At 40.3% G+C, this 20,372-nt stretch overlaps 1 protein-coding gene across 4 annotated transcripts in view; it reads right to left on the bottom strand.

The window, feature by feature from the left end:
- LOC149311302 (gamma-aminobutyric acid receptor subunit rho-1) overlaps positions 1 to 20,061 on the bottom strand; it is an 81,599-nt gene extending 61,538 nt beyond the window's left edge. For 3 of the 4 annotated variants that reach the window (XM_089530748.1, XM_089530751.1, XM_089530750.1), the window contains exon 1: positions 3,523 to 3,769. In XM_089530748.1, coding sequence (XP_089386874.1) covers positions 3,523 to 3,644 — 122 coding nt within the window. In that variant the 5' untranslated portion in view covers positions 3,645 to 3,769. Of the gene's footprint in view, positions 1 to 3,522; positions 3,770 to 20,047 lie in introns of those variants that run through there. The other variant, XM_089530752.1, reaches the window with a different exon arrangement.
- Between the last annotated feature and the right edge of the window lie 311 nt (positions 20,062 to 20,372).

The following is a 20,372-nucleotide window of genomic DNA, read 5'->3' as shown; positions in this document are numbered from 1 at the left end:
TAACTGGAGAGCATTAGGATGATGGGGGCTGACCTAGATCTTAACAGTAGGTGACTCTTTACACATTTGAGAACCTGGATGGTTCCCAACCCACATGACAAGGTCTCTACGTATCAACACATGTAGGCATAAACTTGTTTTAGATCTTAAAACAAATAGCTACAGGTCTGGGCATAGCCTGGTTCAGGGAGACATCTACAGTGTCCACACAAACATTGATTTCCAGACAGAAAGCGGCTTGAGTGTTGGACTGTGACTCTGGACACCAGGGTATGATTCCCCACTTGACCATGAAACCTACTGAGTGACCTTGGGCAAGTCACACTCTTTCAGCCTCAGAAGATGGCAATGGCAAACCTCATGTAAAGAAAAAACATTTCTAAGAAAACCCATGATAGGTCCACTTTAGGGTCGCCATAAGTCAGAAACGACTTGGAGGCACACAACTACAACAACATCTGAAAAGTGCACAAGACATTGTGCACATTTACAAGTCAGTCTAAACAAGGGCAACATTTGGAGGTGCCTGACACCATCTTAAAACTGCCAGTATTTTCTTTGGGAAGCATCTATTAAAATCAGAATCAAAGCATCTATTAAAATCAGTCATATAAATGAATAAGTATGAATGCTAAAACTTTGTCAGTGGTATTGCATCTGGTTTTCTTGGTAGCAAAAGAAGATGTCAGAGCTAAAATTGTGAAGGAGTAGTGGAGTAGCTTTGACATGCTGACATTGGAACAATAAACAGGCTGACACCTATTACCATATACTAAATTAACTAAGGAAGTGGAGTCTTTTAGCCAGAGGTAAACCTGGAAAAAAAACTGGGAGAAAAATCCATGTGGTGCAATATAGCATTATATTTGGCAATGCATGTTTTCTGATCCAAAAAGGCAAATACAGACAGGCACATGTGCATACACATGCACATAGACATTTTTGCACTGGTAGTCAGGCACCCAAAATAGGATGCATATTGAGTTCTAGTAGGACTGCCTTATATGCCTGGAAGGTTGTGTTTGTCTTGCTGAGGCACACACTGTGCAGGCCTTATGTATTTGATGCTCCAGCCATGCTTCTCTAAAATGGAGGAAGACTAGTGATTTCTGCCTGAAGCAACAGCCAGTACTTTCTTTTGCAATAGTCAATCAAATAACTCTTGTACTAGGAGAAATGTGGGATATTAGACAAACAAACAAACAAGCATTGTCCCCTATTTCAAACTTCCTGAATGGAAACTATCCAGTATTTCATAATTTGAGAGCACAGTAGGTGGTTTGGGGATGTGTTTTAGATCTGGTTTTACACTGAGTTTCCACAGATCTAATTTATTATTATTATTATTATTATTATTATTATTATTATTTGAACAGGCCAGTCATATTTCACAACTCAAACATAGGATTGTAGGCTGTAGTGATTGCTTTGTTTTGGACAGGGGTCTTATATATTTAAGTCAGTCATTTCAGTCAATAGTATATTCTACAGAATGCAAAAGGGTGGAATCTTTCTATTTTCCTTATTTCTGCTATCTTATTGTTTTGCTGTAATCATTTAAACTCTTACAATAGGTGTGCATCATTTGTGCATACACAACCCGATGGTGTTCCTTGTGTGGTGTGAAGCATTCTACAGTTGTTTACCAGGTTTGTTGTTGTGTACCTTCAAGTCTTTTCTAACTTATGGTGATCCTAAGGCCATATCATGAGGTTTTCTTGGCAAGTTTCTTCAGAGGGGGTTTGCCATTGCCATCCTCTGAGGATGCAAGAGTGTGACTTGCCCAAGGTCACCCAGTGGGTTTACATGGCCAAACTGGGATTCAAAACCTAGTCCCCAGAGTCATATTCTCGTGGGTCCCTTTCTGGGAGAAAGGTGGCATAAAAGTGAGATAAATAAAAATAATATTAAATACGTATAATAGTCCAATGCTTAAACCACTACCCCACTCTGGCATGAGGTAACCTATCTTTAATTTTAGACATGGCTGTACAGTCGGTTTGTCTACTCTCTTCCCAAAGTACAAGAAGCACTCTTCAGTATCTATTATATTTGCCCATACATTTGTTAGGTGTATGTCATTTATCAGGCTATTACATTCCAGTATGAAGTCAGAGAATCACTGGGGTGTACTGGAGTGAGTTTCACTAGGACTCTGGGAGGCCATGGTTCCAGTCTCTGCTCAGCCATGAAAACCCACTGGTGATCATGGGCAAGTCACACTTTCTCAGCCTTCAGGGGAATGGTAAACCCTCTCTGAAGAAATTTTGTCACCACCACCCCAAAACAAACCCCTGTGATAGGTTCACCCCAGGGTCACCATAAATCAAAAATGACTTGAAGGCACGCAACAGCATTCAGTTATCCTAGCCAATACATAAATAGAACATTTATTGCCGGGATGATCACATGGCACAAATAATCACTTTTGTTTTATGCCTTCAATAACTATTTACCTCATCAGTACCTTTGCCTTATATTATTTTCAAGCCCTACCTGCAGATACCAAGGACCGATCTTCTGCATGCAAAACACCTGCTCTACAACTGACCTACAATCTCTCCCTTGGTCTTCCTAAATCAATGGCAGAACTGGAACTATGCTATGAATTGCAGTTCTCTGCATGGTTTGTACCACTCTAGATTATTGTAATTAGTTAAAATAGTTAAGAATGATAAGGCTGTGTGACAGCACAATCTTGTAGATATTTACAAGAGGTAAATAATTAAACATCCATAGCACTATTGCCTTATTTGGTATGGGGTTGTTTTATAACAAAAGGCACAATGTCATTGCTCATTCACAGCAATATTATGTTGTTATTGGCAGAATAATATTTGAAATACTGGATGCATAAGGACATGAATGATCAATATCTCCTCAGACTCCAAGCAAGTGTATGTTCTTCTCATTATATCAGTTCAAGAATACTAACACTATGTTCTTTGTAGAAATAGTGAGGCAATTTCATGACTTTTCATCATTTTAAATTTCATCCTACTTTGCTACTTCTTGCAATTTACCTTCCTCTCAAAATGCTAAAACATTATAATATATATTAATAATTATGATGGAAAAGTGAATGCATGATGAAAAAGTATATGCAGAATGATGATGATGATGTACAAGGTTTTGACACAAAGGATCTCTTAATGTTCTGTCAAAAACTGCGAACTGAATCAAATAGGAGATTATTTGTCCATTACAGCCTCATCTCTTCAGTTATGTCTAGATAGCAATCAAATAAATTGTTGATAAATAAAAGGAACTCCTCCTGCTTTCCTTTCCAAAACTGGGGATCCCCAAATCCATATTTAACTACATTTTTGTATATTTGGTATGATGGACTGTAAAAATATGTAACAGCTAGTCATCAAATGAAAAGAGACTATGCAAAACGTTACTGACAAACAGAACATCTTTTGTACAAACAGAAGATAGATATGGCAAGCTGCTATATTCATCTGAAATATTACATCAGCTCTCAACCTGCAGAATCAGTCTTGTCGTGAGCCAACTCACCTGCCCTTCTTATAGACTTCATGTATCTCTTTTCCTTGCCAGTGGGCTCTGCATTCTGTGGATAAAACACATCCCCAAAACAGCAAGAAGATGCTAAACTGCATTTTATGGACAATCAACATGATATCCTCTGTTCTTATGTCCAGAAATAGTCCACAAAAGAAGAAGAAAACTGAAATGAAGATCCTTTTCCTCTTTTTAAGACATTATCAGGCTGTCCATTATTGGAAGGATGTTTACTCATACGAAAAAATTCATCCCGCAGTATTTAATCTGGACAGTGGAGAAAGCAATTTCCACTAAACCTATAAATCCTTCTACGTCACATGGCAGGGATTTTCTTACAGTGTAGAATTCATGAATCTGCACAGAACAATTATTCTTTTTTCTTTTCTTCTCTCTCGCCCTTTGCTTGAAATGAACTATTGTATAAATTGGTTTAAAATGAAGCTATTCAGGTATTTTAGAAAATAACATTTAGCATTTCCCTCCAGGAAAGTGTGGATAGACTAGCTGTGGAAAAGGTGACTATTGCACCTCTTTAAATCAGTAGGAAAAAATCGGATGGTAACAGGACATAGCACCTGTTGAGATGTCTTTATATATCAGTGCTGATTTTAATAAGCTGCCATTCTGAGATGTATTATATTTCTCTATGATGCACCACCTCATCTGTTTGCTCTTTGCATGAAAAATAGTATTATGATCTCTAGCTGCTTTGATTCTGTTGGCTTATGAAGCCTGTTACTTCTGCAGAGAAGGAAACTGTTGAGTGTTTTAGCCAGCACGGTTATCTTCTGGCTTCTATTTCATTGCTATCTATGCATCAGGCTGGTTGCTGTATAAGGGGCCTAACCAATGAAAAGCCTCTATTTGGTCTATATGGATACATTTGTTGTTGAATGCCTTCAAGTTGTTTCTCACATATGAAGACTCTACAGTGACCCTATCATGGGATTTTTGGGGGCTGAGAGTGTGTGGCTTGTCATTCAGTGGTTTTCCATGGCTGAGTGGGGAAACCTTGGACTTCAGAGTCATCATCCAATGCTCAAACTACTACACCACTAAATCACTGTCTTTAATTTCACCCAAAACTACTGGTTGAGTGGCTGCTTCAGCCTAGCTAACCTCATGCTAACTAACCTAGCTAACCTAATGGGTCAGCCCCACCCATTAAGCAGGTACAGAAAAGATATGCACAGAGTTAACTGTGTTCCCTTTATTTTCCAGTTCATGTAATTCATCAGAGCAGATTGTCCTCATAGCAGCCAACAAAATAAACTAATGGAAAACCTTCCTGAAAAAAAGGGCGAGAAAAGATTTTTAAAAGCCTGGGATGTCAACATGTGGCAATTTATGAAAAAATGACTATCTACATCATAGAAGAGTTGTGAGGAGGACAAAGTAGGGAGAAGAAGAGCTTACTGGAGAAAAGGTGAGCTATTAGTATCAGCACTACTACAGATTGAGTCTCTCTTATCCGGAATTCCAAAATCCAATATTCCAAAATCCAAAATTGTCCATATCGATGGCTAAAATAGTGACACCTTTGCTTTCTGATTATTCAATGTACACAAATTTTGTTTCATTCTGTATAAAATTATCTTCAGGCTATGTGTATGTTATGTATATGAAACATAAATGAATTTCATGTTTAAACATGAGTCCCATCTCCAAGATATATCATTATGTATGTGTAAATATTCCAAAATGGGTGTGGATGGGTGTGGGTGCATGACTATACTGATTTGCAGGCTGCATTATACTATAGAAAATGAAGGAAGCTCCGGTGCTGCTAGTCTGAAGAATAATCTTGATTTTTTCCAGCCATGAGCTATATGCTTTAACCATGCATTGTTTGTACTTCAGTCTTTTGCTGCCAGGGGAGAGTTGGGGATTGTCATTTAGATTATCTGCTATGTTATTATTATGCTATGTCATGTATCCTGTATTATTATTATGTTATGCCATGTATTTTGAATTTTTGTATTTTTTATTTTTTATCATGTATTTTTGACTTTTTTGCATAATTAATTAATTGTTATCATGTTTGCTGTTATTTAATTGACAGGGGGATTATTTTGTACTTTGTATCTGTAATTTTTTGTTACCTTTGCTTGTAATCTACCTTGATTCTGTAAGGAAAAGGCAGAATATAAATAAATTATATTATTATTATTACTGTTATTAGTCTTGTACAGTAGACCCGCCCTTTATGCGGGGGATCCATTCCAGACTCTCCTACATAAGGGGAATTGCGCGTATGCTCAAATCCCATTCAAAATAATGGGGCGTGTGTCCCGGGGCATGCCATGGTACATATGCCATGGGCGCACACCCCATTCTTTTGATCAGGGCTTGCCTTCCGCATGAATGCAAGTCTGCGTAAGGCAAGCCTGCGTAAGGGGAGGGCCAGCTGTACTATGTAGTTCTGCCTACCACAAACTCAGAAGCTCAACAGACTGCCCCTAAGGGGCAGTGGGACTCCGCCCCTTCCTTAGCTGGATCAGGGCCGCAGCAACCTCATGACATGGCCCTGATCTGGCCATTCGAGGATGCAAAAAAGAGCCGCAAAAAAGGGCACCATAGCCATGGCTATATGGCACTACTTTAGTGCTGCATCATATGGACGCAGCACCGGAGACGTGCCAAGGCCCAACGCGCCATGTAGAGCAGCATGCAGCATCAGGGCACCCTGGTGCGGGGGCGGACTCAGATGTGCATCATGAGGATGCTACACCTTGACTCTGCCCCCATGCTGGCATTTTAGGCTGATCTGTACAGGGCCTCAGTGCTTAACACTTCTTCCTTGCTTATCTCTTTTTTGTGCTGGATGAACACTGGAATGTTGGGTTGGAAAGAACTGGGAGCACATGGAAATGGTGAAATCACTGCTGCTGGCCTTGCTCATATAACAACTTAGGCAGCTTTCTATCCCCCATCACTAAAACATCCCAACATTAAGCCACATGATGCAGAATAAATGAACTATGCAACATCATAAACAACAGTGTACAAGACTTTACAATAAAAGGTCAGTTTTTGAATGCTTCTAGTATTTACCTAGATGGCCATATGTTGTTTCCTGGTGAAGTGACAGCTTCTGACTGCTATGATAAGGGAATGGTGAATCCGTTCTAGGTTGTGAACTTTAAAGGATTTGTCCTATGTGCTGGGCTTTTTAAAACTAGGATTCAGCACCTGGGATGGCACCTTTTAAATTCAGACTAAAACCCAGAATGGATTCACTGGCCCACCGATATGGAAGCCATGAGTTTCTGTTGGCCCTGCTCTATGAATTCTTAGACATTGTTTTCTTATAGAATGAATTGGCAACTCATTCTATAGGAAAACAATGAAGAGCTTGGGGCATAATGAGTATGGGTGTGTGAGTGTATTTCAATCCCATTGGTACCTGTGCTTCTTGAGAGATGCAGAGGAATCAGAAAACCTTGGGGCTCATCTATCCTACACAATTATATAGCTGCATTTCACTGTTGTGGCAACTTCCCAAGGAACCCTGGAATTGAGAGTTTGGGGATAAATATTAAGAATTCTCAGCCAGAGAGCTCCTTTAGTGCTTCTGAACAAATGATAAACCCTGCTATTTCATAGGCTGCAGCTAGACAGTTAAAATGGAATCATAGTGCTATCATTGTGCAGTGTGAATGGTCCCCTGATAGAATAGAACAGGTGAGAGTTCTCTCAATACTTTCTGTTTGAATGCCATCGAGTAGGAGCAATGTCATTTAATTAATTCATCTAAAATGTCTAAGGTCAGAATTTTCAGGACTATCCCAAGAGAAAGATTATTCTTGTTGAAGCTGAACAACAAATGGCAATAGCTACCACCCACTCAAGTCATGGCGCATAGAACCCAAAGCCAGAAATGTTATTTTGGCACATAAAGCCGAAAATCCACAAGTGTCTCTCACCAGCCCTGGTGGTAATTTCAGTGGGCCCTTGGTATTTTCTGGGGTTTGCTTCCAAGACCCCCTGTGGATATCAAAATCAATGGATGCTCAAGTCTCATTATATACAATGGCCTAGTAAAATAGTGTCTCTCATATAAAATGGCAAAATCAAGACTTGCTTTTTGGAATATATATATATATATATATATATATATATATGCATCCATGGTTGAATCCATGGATGCATAATCAGTGGATACAGAGGTCTGATTGTATAAATATCATAACAGCAAATGTAGTAATTAAAAGTTTGCTTCCATTTCACGACACCCAGAATCTACTTCTTAAAGTAGCTGCACCACTCCACCTAATGATACGGGGTGTGTGTGCGTGCCTTCAGGCCTCCTGTAGACTTATGGAGACCATTTCACAGGGTTTTCAATTAATACCAGGACCTGTAAGCTGTATTTCAGAAGAAGGCAATGCCAAACTACTTCTGAGCATTCCTTGGAATATAGCCTACAGCACCTGGTATTTATTGGCAGTCTCCCATCCAAGTATTAACTTGCTTAGCTCCAAGAACGGTCAAGATCTGGTGCATTTAGGGTGATGGCACTCAAACTTTTTACCCTTGGGACCCCGCTTTACATCTATATGTGAACATCACAGGGGCCCCATTTGAAGTAGTATATGAATAACAATATTTTGTTCATTTAGTGTGCGTATTTTCATTCACACATTCATGTATATTCATATTTTAACACTTTGTAATATTTTATGAGGAAATAACATTGTTCAAATTAGAACAGTTTTATTAAGTAAATTCAATATTTAACTCAAACACATAAAAAAAGTTTGGGAAGAGGAGGAGGAGGAGAGACTTTGTCCCCCCCCCCCCCCCCCGCAGGCATTCCTCCTACCCCACCATTTGAAAACCACTGATAGGGTATTTAGGCCTCTCAAAGTACAGTGGACCCTTGTCATACGCTGGGGTTTGGTTCCAAGATCCCCCGTGGATAACAAAATCCGTGGATGCTCAAGTCCCATTAAATATAGTGACATAGCAAAATGGTGTCCCTTATAAAAATTAGAAAATCAAAGTTTGATATTTGAAATTTATACTTTTTTGGAACATTTTCCAACTGTGGATGTTTGAATCTGTGCATAAAAAATCCATGTATAAGAAGGGCCAACTGTATTGGGAGTGACAATACACTTGATAGTTCTGCTGAGAAATCTTTGCTCAAGACACTGTCAGAACAGACTATGGAGAAACAGAATGGTTCCCAACAGGCAAGACTGCATATTATTGCCATACTTGTTCAACTTGTACACAGAAAATATCATACAAAGAACAGGGCTAGACTAGAAGAAGGAGTGTAGACAGGAGGAAGGAACTTCTACAATCTAAGACAGGGGTAGGCAACCTGCGGCCCGTGGGCCGGATGCGGCCTGGCGAAGCCTTGGGACCGGCCCCAGCCCGGTCCTGCTGCCGATTGCCACCGGGGCCTTTGGGGGGCAATTGTCTATAGAAGCCTCAGAAACATGCATTTACATTAACATTTTTATAAAAATCAGCAAATTTTTTCACGTGTCCTCCATTTTTTTAAAAAAAGTGTCTTCCATTTGAAAATTTTGTCCTACATTTGTCCTGGTTTATTTATATATTTATTTATTTAAAATTTAATTATTTATCTTTGGCTTCGGCCCCCCAGTTGTCTGAGGGACAGCAACCTGGCCCCTGGCTCAAAAAGGTTGCCTACCCCTGATCTAAGAGATGAAGAGGACCCAATATTAATAGCTGAAAACATCAATGGCTTGGAACAATTGCTAAGGAAGATCAAGGAAGAAAATGCAAAGGCAGGCCTGCTGCGGAACATAAAGAAAACAAAAATAATGACCTACATAAATTCTAATTAGACAATGAGGAAATTGAAATAGTCAAAGATTTCTTGTACCTAGGATCAAACATTGCCCAGAATGGAGAATGCATTCAAGAGATAAGAAAAAGACTAGGAATGGGAAGGGCAGCCATGAAAGAGCTAGAGAAAATCCTAAAGAGTAAAGATATACTACTGAGCGCCAAACTTAGAATCATCCAAGCCATAATATCCACAGTCACTATGTATGGAGGTGAGAGTGGGACTGTGAAAAAGCAGATAAGATGAACATCAATTCATGGGTGGACTCAATTAGGGAGGACACAGTCATGAGCCAGCAAGAAATTAGCAGAGCAGTGGAAGACAGGGAGACTTGGAGAAGTCTCATTCATGGGGTCGCCATGAGTCAAAGTTGACTCAAGGGCAGCTAACAACAACAACAACAACAACAACAACAACAAAGGCCTAATGATAGGGGTGGCCCTGAAAATCCTGAGGACATGCAGGTGTAGAAGAATTAAATGGTAATTCCAGTTCAGATCACCAACCCAATACGCTTCTGAACAAATACCTTTCTGAACAAACTGTAAATGACAGAGAAGCCTTGCTATAAGCCTGCTAATGTCTCTTATTGCCCTCCACTGCTGCTGAAATGGAATATTTTTCTCTCCTTCCCTTTTTATTTAAGAAGGGAAGGTTCTTACTGAGATATGTGTTTTATGTATTAACTTTTGTATGTTCTTTTAATGGTTTTATATAGTATAATGTGGAGTTTTAAAATTGTTTTAAAGTTTTTAAAAAGTTTTTTTAAATGATCCTCTTTGGAAGCTACCTTAAGTCCCACTTTGGGAGAAAGGCAGCCTATAAATGAAATATAAAGAAATAAATTTGATATCCCTTTCAGTCCCATTACACTAATTTTCATAACTGCCAATGTCCTCTAATATGCCCTCACACAGTCCTCTTTCTATTCCCTGAACTGAACAAAAACAATTTCAGTGGTAATTCTGTCCATGTTTTTATATAACTATAAATTTCTTTCTGTGGCCATGACATGTTGTGCTGAAGCATGTCCACACTATACAGTTTCAGAAGTTTGAAATTGCTTTAACTGCTCTGGAGCCATCCTGAGGAAACCGGGGATCTATAGTTTGGTGTGGAGTTGAGAATTATCTAGACCAGTAGTTTAGGTGAGTGAACTGAAATTTGTATAGACACTCACCTTGCTCTTGAGTTAGAATGACACTTTAGTACCCAAGTCAAATCAAGTCTATAATCCCTTCTATCGTTATGCATGGTCACCCTATTCATTTCCATATTAAAATTTAAGCCTACATAAGATCCGTTGCCCACTGTAAAGACAATACAGTATGAGAATAATGCATTGTGAGTATGAGAATATTATATTGACTTTATTGTATGTTATTTTGTGGGTTTGATGATCAGAAAAGTGATTTACAAAGTAAAGATTTAATTAAAGTAAAATTATTTATTAATTGATTCTCATACAACTCTCTCCCATGTTGAAATATCTGGAATATACAAATAAATTAAAATGGATTAATGGGAGAACCATAGTTCATCAGTGATTATGAAGATCAGTGATGATGAATGAGAGGGTCTCTTCCCTGTTTCCAAGACATTTTTAGCTTTCCTGGGCCATGACTCTTGCAAAATGCAGGGCATATTTTAGGTCACTATGGATTTATTTTTTTAAGATGATCAAGAGGGGAAAAATCTAGGCTCCCATTAAATGCTAGGTAGCAACTCCGCACCTCCGCACCACATTCTTCTTAAACCAGAATAAACAAAAAACCCACACACAGAAATAATAAAGTTCATGTGCAGCCTAAGCCTGTGTAAATCCCTAAATGGATTGTGTACTGTATAAAGAAAGGGTGGCCAGACAGAGCCCAGCCCGGAGGCAGAAATCTCCAGGGCTGCTTCTGCAAACTGGCCACATGCCAACATGAGCTAATGCTGCTGGATGCGGATGCTAGAACCACCTTCAAATCAGGGGACTATATTTTTACATCATAATTATTGCCTAGGAGGCATTACCCATGATATTCTGTCACTGTGGGTTTTTTTAATGCCAAAGAGAGGCAGATACATTTATTCTTGCTGTCCATACAGAGCCTCCTACTCTTATCTGCTTGATTCAGCCCCCCACTGCCTCTGCCTCTTTCCCCAACCCCACTGCAGGGGTGTCACTAGGGTTGTGTGGGGTGTGTGGACCACACCAGGTGACACCCTAAGGTAACACCCTGAGGCAGGTGACACCACTGCTGCCCAAACATCTGCCTTTTGGCAGATACAGGATCTGCTGTTCACCTGTGTTCCTTTATTAAAAGTCTGAAGAGATGGGGTGAGTGGGGCAAGGCTCAGTGGGAGGAGAAAAGACAGGCCCCAGTTTTTTTAAAAATATAGGTTTTATTTTTTTTAAAAAAATTAAAAATAAGTTTAATTTTTTAATTTTTTAAAAACTTTATTTGAAAGCATCACATCTTTTAACTTTAACCACATGGAACTATGTACATGCAACTACATTTAGGCTGTGCATATGATATTGCAATTTTAAGGCATAGTTTTAATTTTGCTAATTGTTTATGTCACAGCTATTACCATTACATTCACTGATATACAGGAATTATGATTTATGAGTAACGTTCATACAAAAAATATTATTAAGCAAGGTTTGGTATGGGAGGAGGTCAATGGGGGAGGGTGACACCATGCGTTACTGTATCAGGTGATGCCAACCCTAGTGATGCCCCCGCCCCAATGTATGCCCTGTCCAACACAGGCTCTCCTATGCTGTACTCTCCCCCTTCTCTCTGCTAAGCTGTTGCCTCCACCCAGTGGATCATCACACTTCATCCCTTCTGTCACTTATGGTCTCTCTCATTTCCAGTGCCTCATTTTAAATCTCTCATTTCCAGGCCAGCCTCTTTCTCACCCAACACAACTGGCTTTTGTTTTTCACACCATCTGCCGTTTCAGCCTCAGATTCTGCTTCAGATTCCTCTAATAAGCATGTGCTGTGAATTTTCTGTTTAGACAGTAGAATCCAGGAATCACCCTCTGAGGAGCTTGACAGGTGGAGGTGAAGGCATTAACTATGACCTATCTGTGTGTCCAAAGTGTGCACTGTGTAGGAAGCCTGCAGAGAACATTGCGCTGCTGCCCAGTCTTTAGCTTTTAGCAGTCTTTCTCCTGCCTCCTCTGAGGCCTCATCTGTACTGCAGAAATAATGCTGTTTGACTCTGCTTGAACTGCCATGGTTCAATGCTATGGAATTCTGGGATTTGTACTTTTGTGAAATATTTAGCCTTCTATGTCAGAGACCTCTGGTGCCATAACAAACTACAAATCCATAGATTTGTCAGAAAGCTCTGGTACCACAACAAATTCAAAATCCCATAATTCCATAGGCAGTTAAAGTGGTGTCAAACTGCATTATTTCTGCAGTGCAGATGAGGCCTGAGTGGCTACAGACTTCTTTTTATATATTCCTTCAAACTTTCAAGGCTCATTTCATTGGTGATGTTTTAAGTCTGAAACTACATTAGCCTCCAGAAAGAGTTCTTCTGCTCATTCACATGTGAGAATGGTGAATTTGAATTTTATGAGATTAGTTAATAAAAGATTAGCTGAGCTTTTGTTAATAGCCTATTTGCTTAGTGGAAGAGTTAGTCGTCACTGGGATTTGCATGATCAAATGTTCAAATTTTAGAGCAGCTGCTGCTTGTTGCTTGGAATGACAGTCTCCGAAATTGTGGTAGTGTCCCATTATGGCTTTAACTGCATGAATGCAATTACTATACACAGTTTAATCCATGATATTTTTTGGTGTCTTAAAATGTCCAGACTACAGGGCCAGGAGATGGAGAGCTTAACTCTTCTCTTCCTGCTATGATCCTTAGAAAAATCCCCATTCTGGGCTACTGTTTGCAATGAGAGGAAATCTTCCCTTAGCACTAAGAAAGGGAACCTTTTCCAAGCTCTAAGATGTTGGTTTTTGTTATTTGCAGGATAACAAAAGAGTCTGTTTTTCCCTTGAACATTAAGTTTAGTTCCGATAGAGAAAACCAATGTGCATTGATCAGAGTGTTGCACTAGTTCTGAGATGTAGGCCCCATTCCCATTCACGCATTTGCCCTGGATGGAGCTGGGCAGATCTGGATCCCCCCTCTGAAATCTCTCCAGAAACAAGCGCCCACTATATTTTACCTTGATTGGAGTAATTTATCCCTCCAAAGTTCACATTTGCGGTACCGGTTTAAAATGTAGGCTCCTTTACTGTCAATCAAGTTCACTTCCACTTTTGTCAAAGGTGACGTTTCCTACAGCCATTGGCCAATGGAATGGGTGCTTTCCCCCTCCTTTAAAAAAAACAAAAAACTGGCGGCAGTGTGCACATATTCTGTCAAATTTAAAAACATAATTTTGATGTGTGTGTGTGTTGTGTGTGTATTTGGGTTATTACGCATTATGGCAACCCTAAAACAACCCCATCCTGAGGTTTTCTTGGCAAGATTGGTTCCAAGGAGATTTGCCATTGCTTTTACCCTGAGGCTGAGAGAGTGTGACTCCCCCAAAGTCAGGGGTTTCCACATGCCAGCCTCTAGCCTCCCCTTCACTTCCAGCCCAATGCTACAGCCCTTACCTCCCCCCCCATGCCATGCCATCCTTTTCCCGTCACAATAATAATAATAATTCCTCAACCCAGAATGCCATCTCTGCATCCTCTTGCTTTGTTTTCCCTCCTTGTGACCCCAGAATGCACACACATACATATGTAGCAAAAGCATTCACATATTGTATCCATTTGCCAAATTGAAAGAGAAACATTTGTAACATTCGCACTGTAGCATTTGCATATTAAATAATAATAATAATAATAATAATAATAATAATAATAGCCTCTTGCAAAGTGAGGTGCTGTGCTGGGAGCAAGCAGAAGGGGAAATATAGCACAAGCAGACACATTCTATTAAAATGTATCACACTGTAGCAAAAAGCATTCACATAGTCTGTCTGTCAAAAATAAAAATACAAAAAAAGGGAGAGCAAAAGTTGCCCGCGAGAGGGAGGCTTGTTCCATTCTCTGCCCTCCCTCTGACCTAATCCCTCCCCTGAACTTGACCCTTTGTACTGCTCCTTCCTCCTCCTCCTCCTTCACCCTGATGAAGGGGAGGCATGTTCTGCTCTCTGCCCTCCTCTGACCTAATCCCTCCCCTGAACTTGACCCGATCATGGCCAGGGCGAAGTTCATATTTGCCGGACCTGGTTTTTCTGAAAAGATACAGGTTAAAGTCCGCTTTCAAAAGACCTGGCCAAGGGGCATTTGCCCCTGAACGGGTGTGGAAGCCTCAATTTCGCTTGTGGAAGAATTGGGGCCAATATGAACTTCCCATGGTTAATCCAGTTTCTGAACCAGGGTAAAAGGTAGTCTGAATGGCCCCTTAGGTTCAAATCTCCATTCACATCCAACTTACTGATGAGCCTACCTTTCAGCCAATCCTACTTCACAGGGTTGGTGTGATGATAAAAATAACACAGAGACCATGTAACTTGTCTTGTGTTTTGTTTTTGTTTTTTGAGGAAAGGTGGGACATAAATGTGACAAATCCATAAAAAATATGAATTTATTCTCTGTATCACAGTCAGAGCAAATATTGGCCAAATTCTTTTATACTGGTACAAATACTGTTAAGCAAGTGAATGCACTTTCTCAGAGATTCAGCAAGGGTGGTCTTCTGGTTCAATTGGTGTTCAGCAATTCAGTTCCCCCTAGCTGGCTATATAGGGCCCCACTTCCCAAATGCATTTTTCCCCGGGGGGAAATAGACTCCCAAGGGCTATATAGTGCAGAAGCAAATAAAGGAATTTATTAAACGGGATGCGAGACTCTCAGTTTCGAAAGAGAAGATAACGTGGTCAATTCAAAAATTCACGCAATTACATGATTGCTTATCACACCTTAAATTTGCTGTAATGGCCTCCCCAAACATGACCCAGATTCTGTGCAAAGTAAGCCATCACATCGGTGGGTTCTTAATTGGCACCCTTGCGCATGCTCAGTTTTACTCCAGATGACTGGAGCATAGCATATTTAGGCGAGTGAGAGAGAGGAACCAAGGAACCCCACAATTTACAAAAGAGGTTAGAGGGGGTGGGGCGGGAAGAATGGTTGAAAGAACATGCTCTGTTCACGTTACAACAAGCATATATTCACTCTTGTCACATTAAAACGTGAATATAATGGTTATCCAATAGCTCCCAGTCCATGCCGCCCTGATCATTTCCATGGAAGGGCGGGGTAGAAATAAAATTTATTATTAATTTATTATTATGCCTAATTAGTAGGCAGCAGCCCCCCGTCAGCAATGCTGAAGGACAAGCAGAAGCAAAATTGAAGCGGAATTGCAGCGTGGCTTCATGGGAAACCCCCCTTCCAGATGGGGGAGGGAACCAGGACCAAAGGAGACATGCGCATCACACCAAACAACAGCGCAGTGAGTGCAAAGTTGCCTAGGAACAGGATTTGTGACTTTGCTAGTTCACCGAATTTACTTAACTGTGGATTGATGCGTGATTGCGTTCGGAGTGCATTTGGACTGTCAGCGATCACGTGTGGTAACCTTTTGCGCAATAACTTGAATAGGCATGATTCTGTTCAGGATGACACTGGATTATACTTCCAATTTCAGTCGTGTGATATTGTCCAAAGAACGGGAGAGAACAGTGTGGTCTACTGGTTTGGGTGTTGGACTATGATTCTGAAGACCAGGGAGAGACACTGATTTCCTTAGTCTGTTTTCACCATTCATATCTTTTCACAGCTTCTGACTGCCAAGCTAATGCAAAAAGCATCTGACATAGTCATTAATACTAATTAACCATTTCTGTGTCAGTGGACAACAGTTAATGTTTGGCCATGGTACTAACAAGGACTCTAAAAATCATCTGCCTGGTTGCAGAGGCCCAACTCACTACAGTGGTTGCACAAGGTCCATGAAACCAGTGTAAACATAGGAGTGCAATCCTAGGAGTGCAATCGTCACACTTAGGAATGCAATCCTAAGTGTGCTACCCAGGTGGTAGCAATTCTTGATTGGAATGAGAAAGATGGGAGTTTATGGTCATGCCCCTGCAACTGATTGTGCAACAGCAATTGTACAACCTAATACTAAGCCTTTGCTATGTTTGTGAAATTTTACACTATCACAACCAGTAACTAGGATCTCCCATGAAGTGTGAGGAAGAGCAGTGTCTTTCCTGAACGAATGATTCAGCAGACAACAGCTCAGCAAGGACTGGGAGACATTTAATCTTCTTCCAAGCGAGACTGTATTAAAAATGGAAAGACCAGAAAGAGGGGGAGGGGGTGCAATTGCCAGATGTTAGTAAGAAAAGGATTGCTGCTAGGGTTATAATGTGGCCGCCGAGCTCTGCGAGAGGCAGGAGAAGCCCTCCGCACCCACATGATTTCATCAGCACATCACTTTACCCTGCCAAAGAAGGTCAAGGAGCTGAATGAATTTGTCTCAGTTCACCACAGAATGGTTGGATTGTGCTCACCGAGATCGTTTAGAATGAGAGCTTGATTTTATAGAAGGATGCTGTGTGTGCACGTCTGTGTCAAGCTCATCGGTCAGTAAGAACAGGGTAAACTAGGTCTGTGGTACACCAAGGCAGTGGTTCTCAAGCTAACTTGACCCTACTGAGGAAATTCTGCTCCCATTTCAAGGCCCCTAAGGATTCTCAGAACAGCACTGGAAAAGCCATAACCTTGATGCAAAACAACCTAAATTTGGCAAGCCTGAGTGACTCATCTTGCATTGCACTGTTTGCTTAGGGAATTTGCACATTGATTTCATGGTCCATGGAATCTCCATCACATTTTGTTAGTACCAGACTAGAGCTGAGCCATCTTCGTCATATGGCAGCCTAGAGCCCTCACAGCAGCTCTTCCAGTTTGGAGCAGGTGTGGAATTAGAGACAAAGCAGAAAATATTTTCTTAATGAATGACTGGAAGGAAAGTAGGAGGCTGAAATATATTTGATAAGTATCAGGATAAAAACTGTTGCTTGGATTGGACTGGGTTGTAGTCCACAGCTCAAGGTGTGAGAATGTCTTTGCCTTTAGGCTGACATAGGACCATTTCCTCAGTGGCAACCCCCCTTTAAAGAATCTTGCCAAAAAAACCCTATGATAGAGTCACCTTTGGATTGCCATAAGTCAGAAATGGCTTGAAGGCACAGAACAATAACAATTCCTATTTTGGCTTCAGCACAACATGGCTATCCTTTTGGAAATTGCTTGGATTGTGTTTGAAAAAAGCTGAAAACAGCCACACAAGCATGCTTACCAAATGAAACAAATATATCAGATAATACTGTATTGGTTTCCTTCTTTCAGTGTGTGAGTTTATTAGTGCAGATGTAGCCCTTTTAATTGTTTATTTGGTTCATTTGCTGGAGATAGCCTAAGGAAGAGGCTGTACTTCTTGAGTTCTGAAAGAGAGAAAATGCTGAAGAGAAGCTGCAGTTGCCAAAGCAATGGAAGAAAGTAGTGGGATTTTAAGTTAGGAGGGAACAAAAGCGTAAATTCTTTGTTGTGTAATTTCTATATTGCATTTGCATCTATTCTGTATTTTTTTATTTAAGACTTTAATATTGCATCCAATTATTGTAATACTTTTGAACCTTGCTAGACGATACTAAATGCATTGCTGGCAGAGTCTGAATCAGAAGACTGGAGTGGTTTTAGACTGAAAATAAATAAATAAATAAATAAAATGGATGTGGGTTTATTTCCCTCTGGTGGAGCAAACATAAAATTGCAAATTCTAATTCCAATACTGTCTCTTCATGCAAATATTCCTGGCACAGAAAATATGGGACAATATATGGAAATATGCAAAGACTTGCAGCTGGACAGTAGCTGGTACATACAGTACAATGGTAATTACAGCTATTGTGTTGGAGCCAGACTAATGGATCCTTCTAAATTCCTACTGAAATTAATGACACTAAAATCATGACTAATACTTCCCATTGTTTTCAGTTTAGCAGTCTGCACTACCAGAAATTTTAATCAGTCCAAGAAATTTTGCTGCCTTCTCAAAGGACAAGATGGCTGCCCACATACCAGGTACAAAAGCTGACTATACTGGCAGTTGAATCTTCCTTCTTCAGTGGACAAAGGACTGCATCCTTCGTCATATACAACACAGATACCTCTTTGCTCCAGAACCTCACCATCATTTTTAAGTTTTCAGTTCCCTGCACCTGCTTCCTGAGGTAGCTGCTGCTGCTGCTGCTGTTGCTTCTTCTTCTTCTTCTCCTTCTCCTTCTTCATTTTTACCTCAATGGTTGCCCTGTTCACAAAGCATCCCCAAAAGGTCCATTTCTGGATCCAAAATGGGGCACAGTCCCTGATTATCCCTAGTCAAAATTTATGAATTCTGAATGATGCAAATCTCTCACCAATACAGACAGGCCAGGCTTTCTTCCACACTTCCTAGAGGTCAATTTGTTGCAACATAACCTGAGACCAATCTACATTGATAACATAGTACTACAGGAGACTCTAACACTAGTCAGAGGATTAAAAAGCCATTTTTCTGGGGAAATCACACAATCATGGCAAAGATTTTCAGACAACATCTCGATCTAAGAGGATTTATCCCAGGAAGAACTGGATTTCCCCATGAATAGTTTGTTGCTGGAGCATTCCTGGTTCTTCCTGGGATAAGTCCGCTGAGATCAAGAGGTGTGTGAAAATCTTTGTTGTGATTGCACAACTTTCTCAGGAAAATGCCTTTTTAATCCCCTGATTTCCCCCCACATTATAGTCTCCATAGATCTTAGTTTAAATGGAATATATGACACATTCCTCAACCTAGTGCCTTCACACTATTTATTAATCTCTCACTGCTACCAACTTTATAATAACTTACACAATCATCATTATCAGTCCTGTGCATCCTGGAACAGGTCTGTGTGTTCCAATCTAGTAGGAGGACAATTTTTGTGAAATTTGAAGAGAAACCAGTATGATTATTTTTACTGCTGGGAGTAGCTTCAAATCTGTACGGTCAGTTTGCAGCATGTTTGCCACCTCTTTCTTCCTCCTTACCTTCCTCATTGCTGTTTTTCATATTTTCTAGATTTTGAGAAGATTTATAAGCAGGGAATGTGTTGGAAGAGTGGAAGGGATGCATTTATTCATTTTTTACACATGCATGTGCACAGCTGTAAATAACCACACATTTTAAAAAACATTCCTGCACAATTGCCCAAGCGTGTATGCAATGATCAGAGTTGTAGACAATTGTGGACAGCTAGGATCAACACCATGAACAACTCATCTCCTCCCTTACACATTTTCCTCCTCCTCTTCATGTGTCCTTACAAAGGTTATTGTTGGAATTTACAGGGAGGAAATCTGCAAACTTCTTCATGGCCCTTTTCCACATGGACCAAAGAACCAAAACAAAAACTGCAGGTTGCCTTCTTGTTTCTCCCACAGCTGCAACACTATTCTGGGACTTGTAACATAGCGTTATGCTGTGAATGCAAATGATAAAACATGTAACCTTTCAAACTTATATTTTCCCTGAATGGGACTTCCAAGAGGTCCCAGCAAGCATGGGAAATCTGAGAGCTGAAGTTTCAAATATCTGAAGGATGAAGGAACAATTTCTGTAATCTACTCACCTGAACAACAGCACTCCAGCTTTCTAGCTTGAGCATTCCAAGTAGCTCACCAAACTGCAAATCCCAGGATTCCATAACTTGACACCGTAGCAATCAAAATGGTATTAAACTGCTATAATTATGCAGTGAACATGCACTCTTGGGACTTTATCACACACAGCTTTTGAAGCACCATAAAAGTTGGATAACAGCACCTTTGGGTATACCTATCGTACAATACCATCTCCCTCTCTCTCTCTTGTCCTGGAAGCACATTGCAATTGACAGGAAAAGCCTTCAGTTAGGTTTCAATAGCACTGCTATAGTGCTAGTCTTCAGGTGTAAT

Source organism: Sceloporus occidentalis, unplaced genomic scaffold (genome assembly GCF_023333645.1).
Source record: "Sceloporus occidentalis isolate IW3139 unplaced genomic scaffold, rSceOcc1.0.p SCAF_6, whole genome shotgun sequence".
Taxonomy (NCBI): domain Eukaryota; kingdom Metazoa; phylum Chordata; class Lepidosauria; order Squamata; family Phrynosomatidae; genus Sceloporus; species Sceloporus occidentalis.
This window is presented reverse-complemented; position numbering and strand designations above follow the sequence as displayed.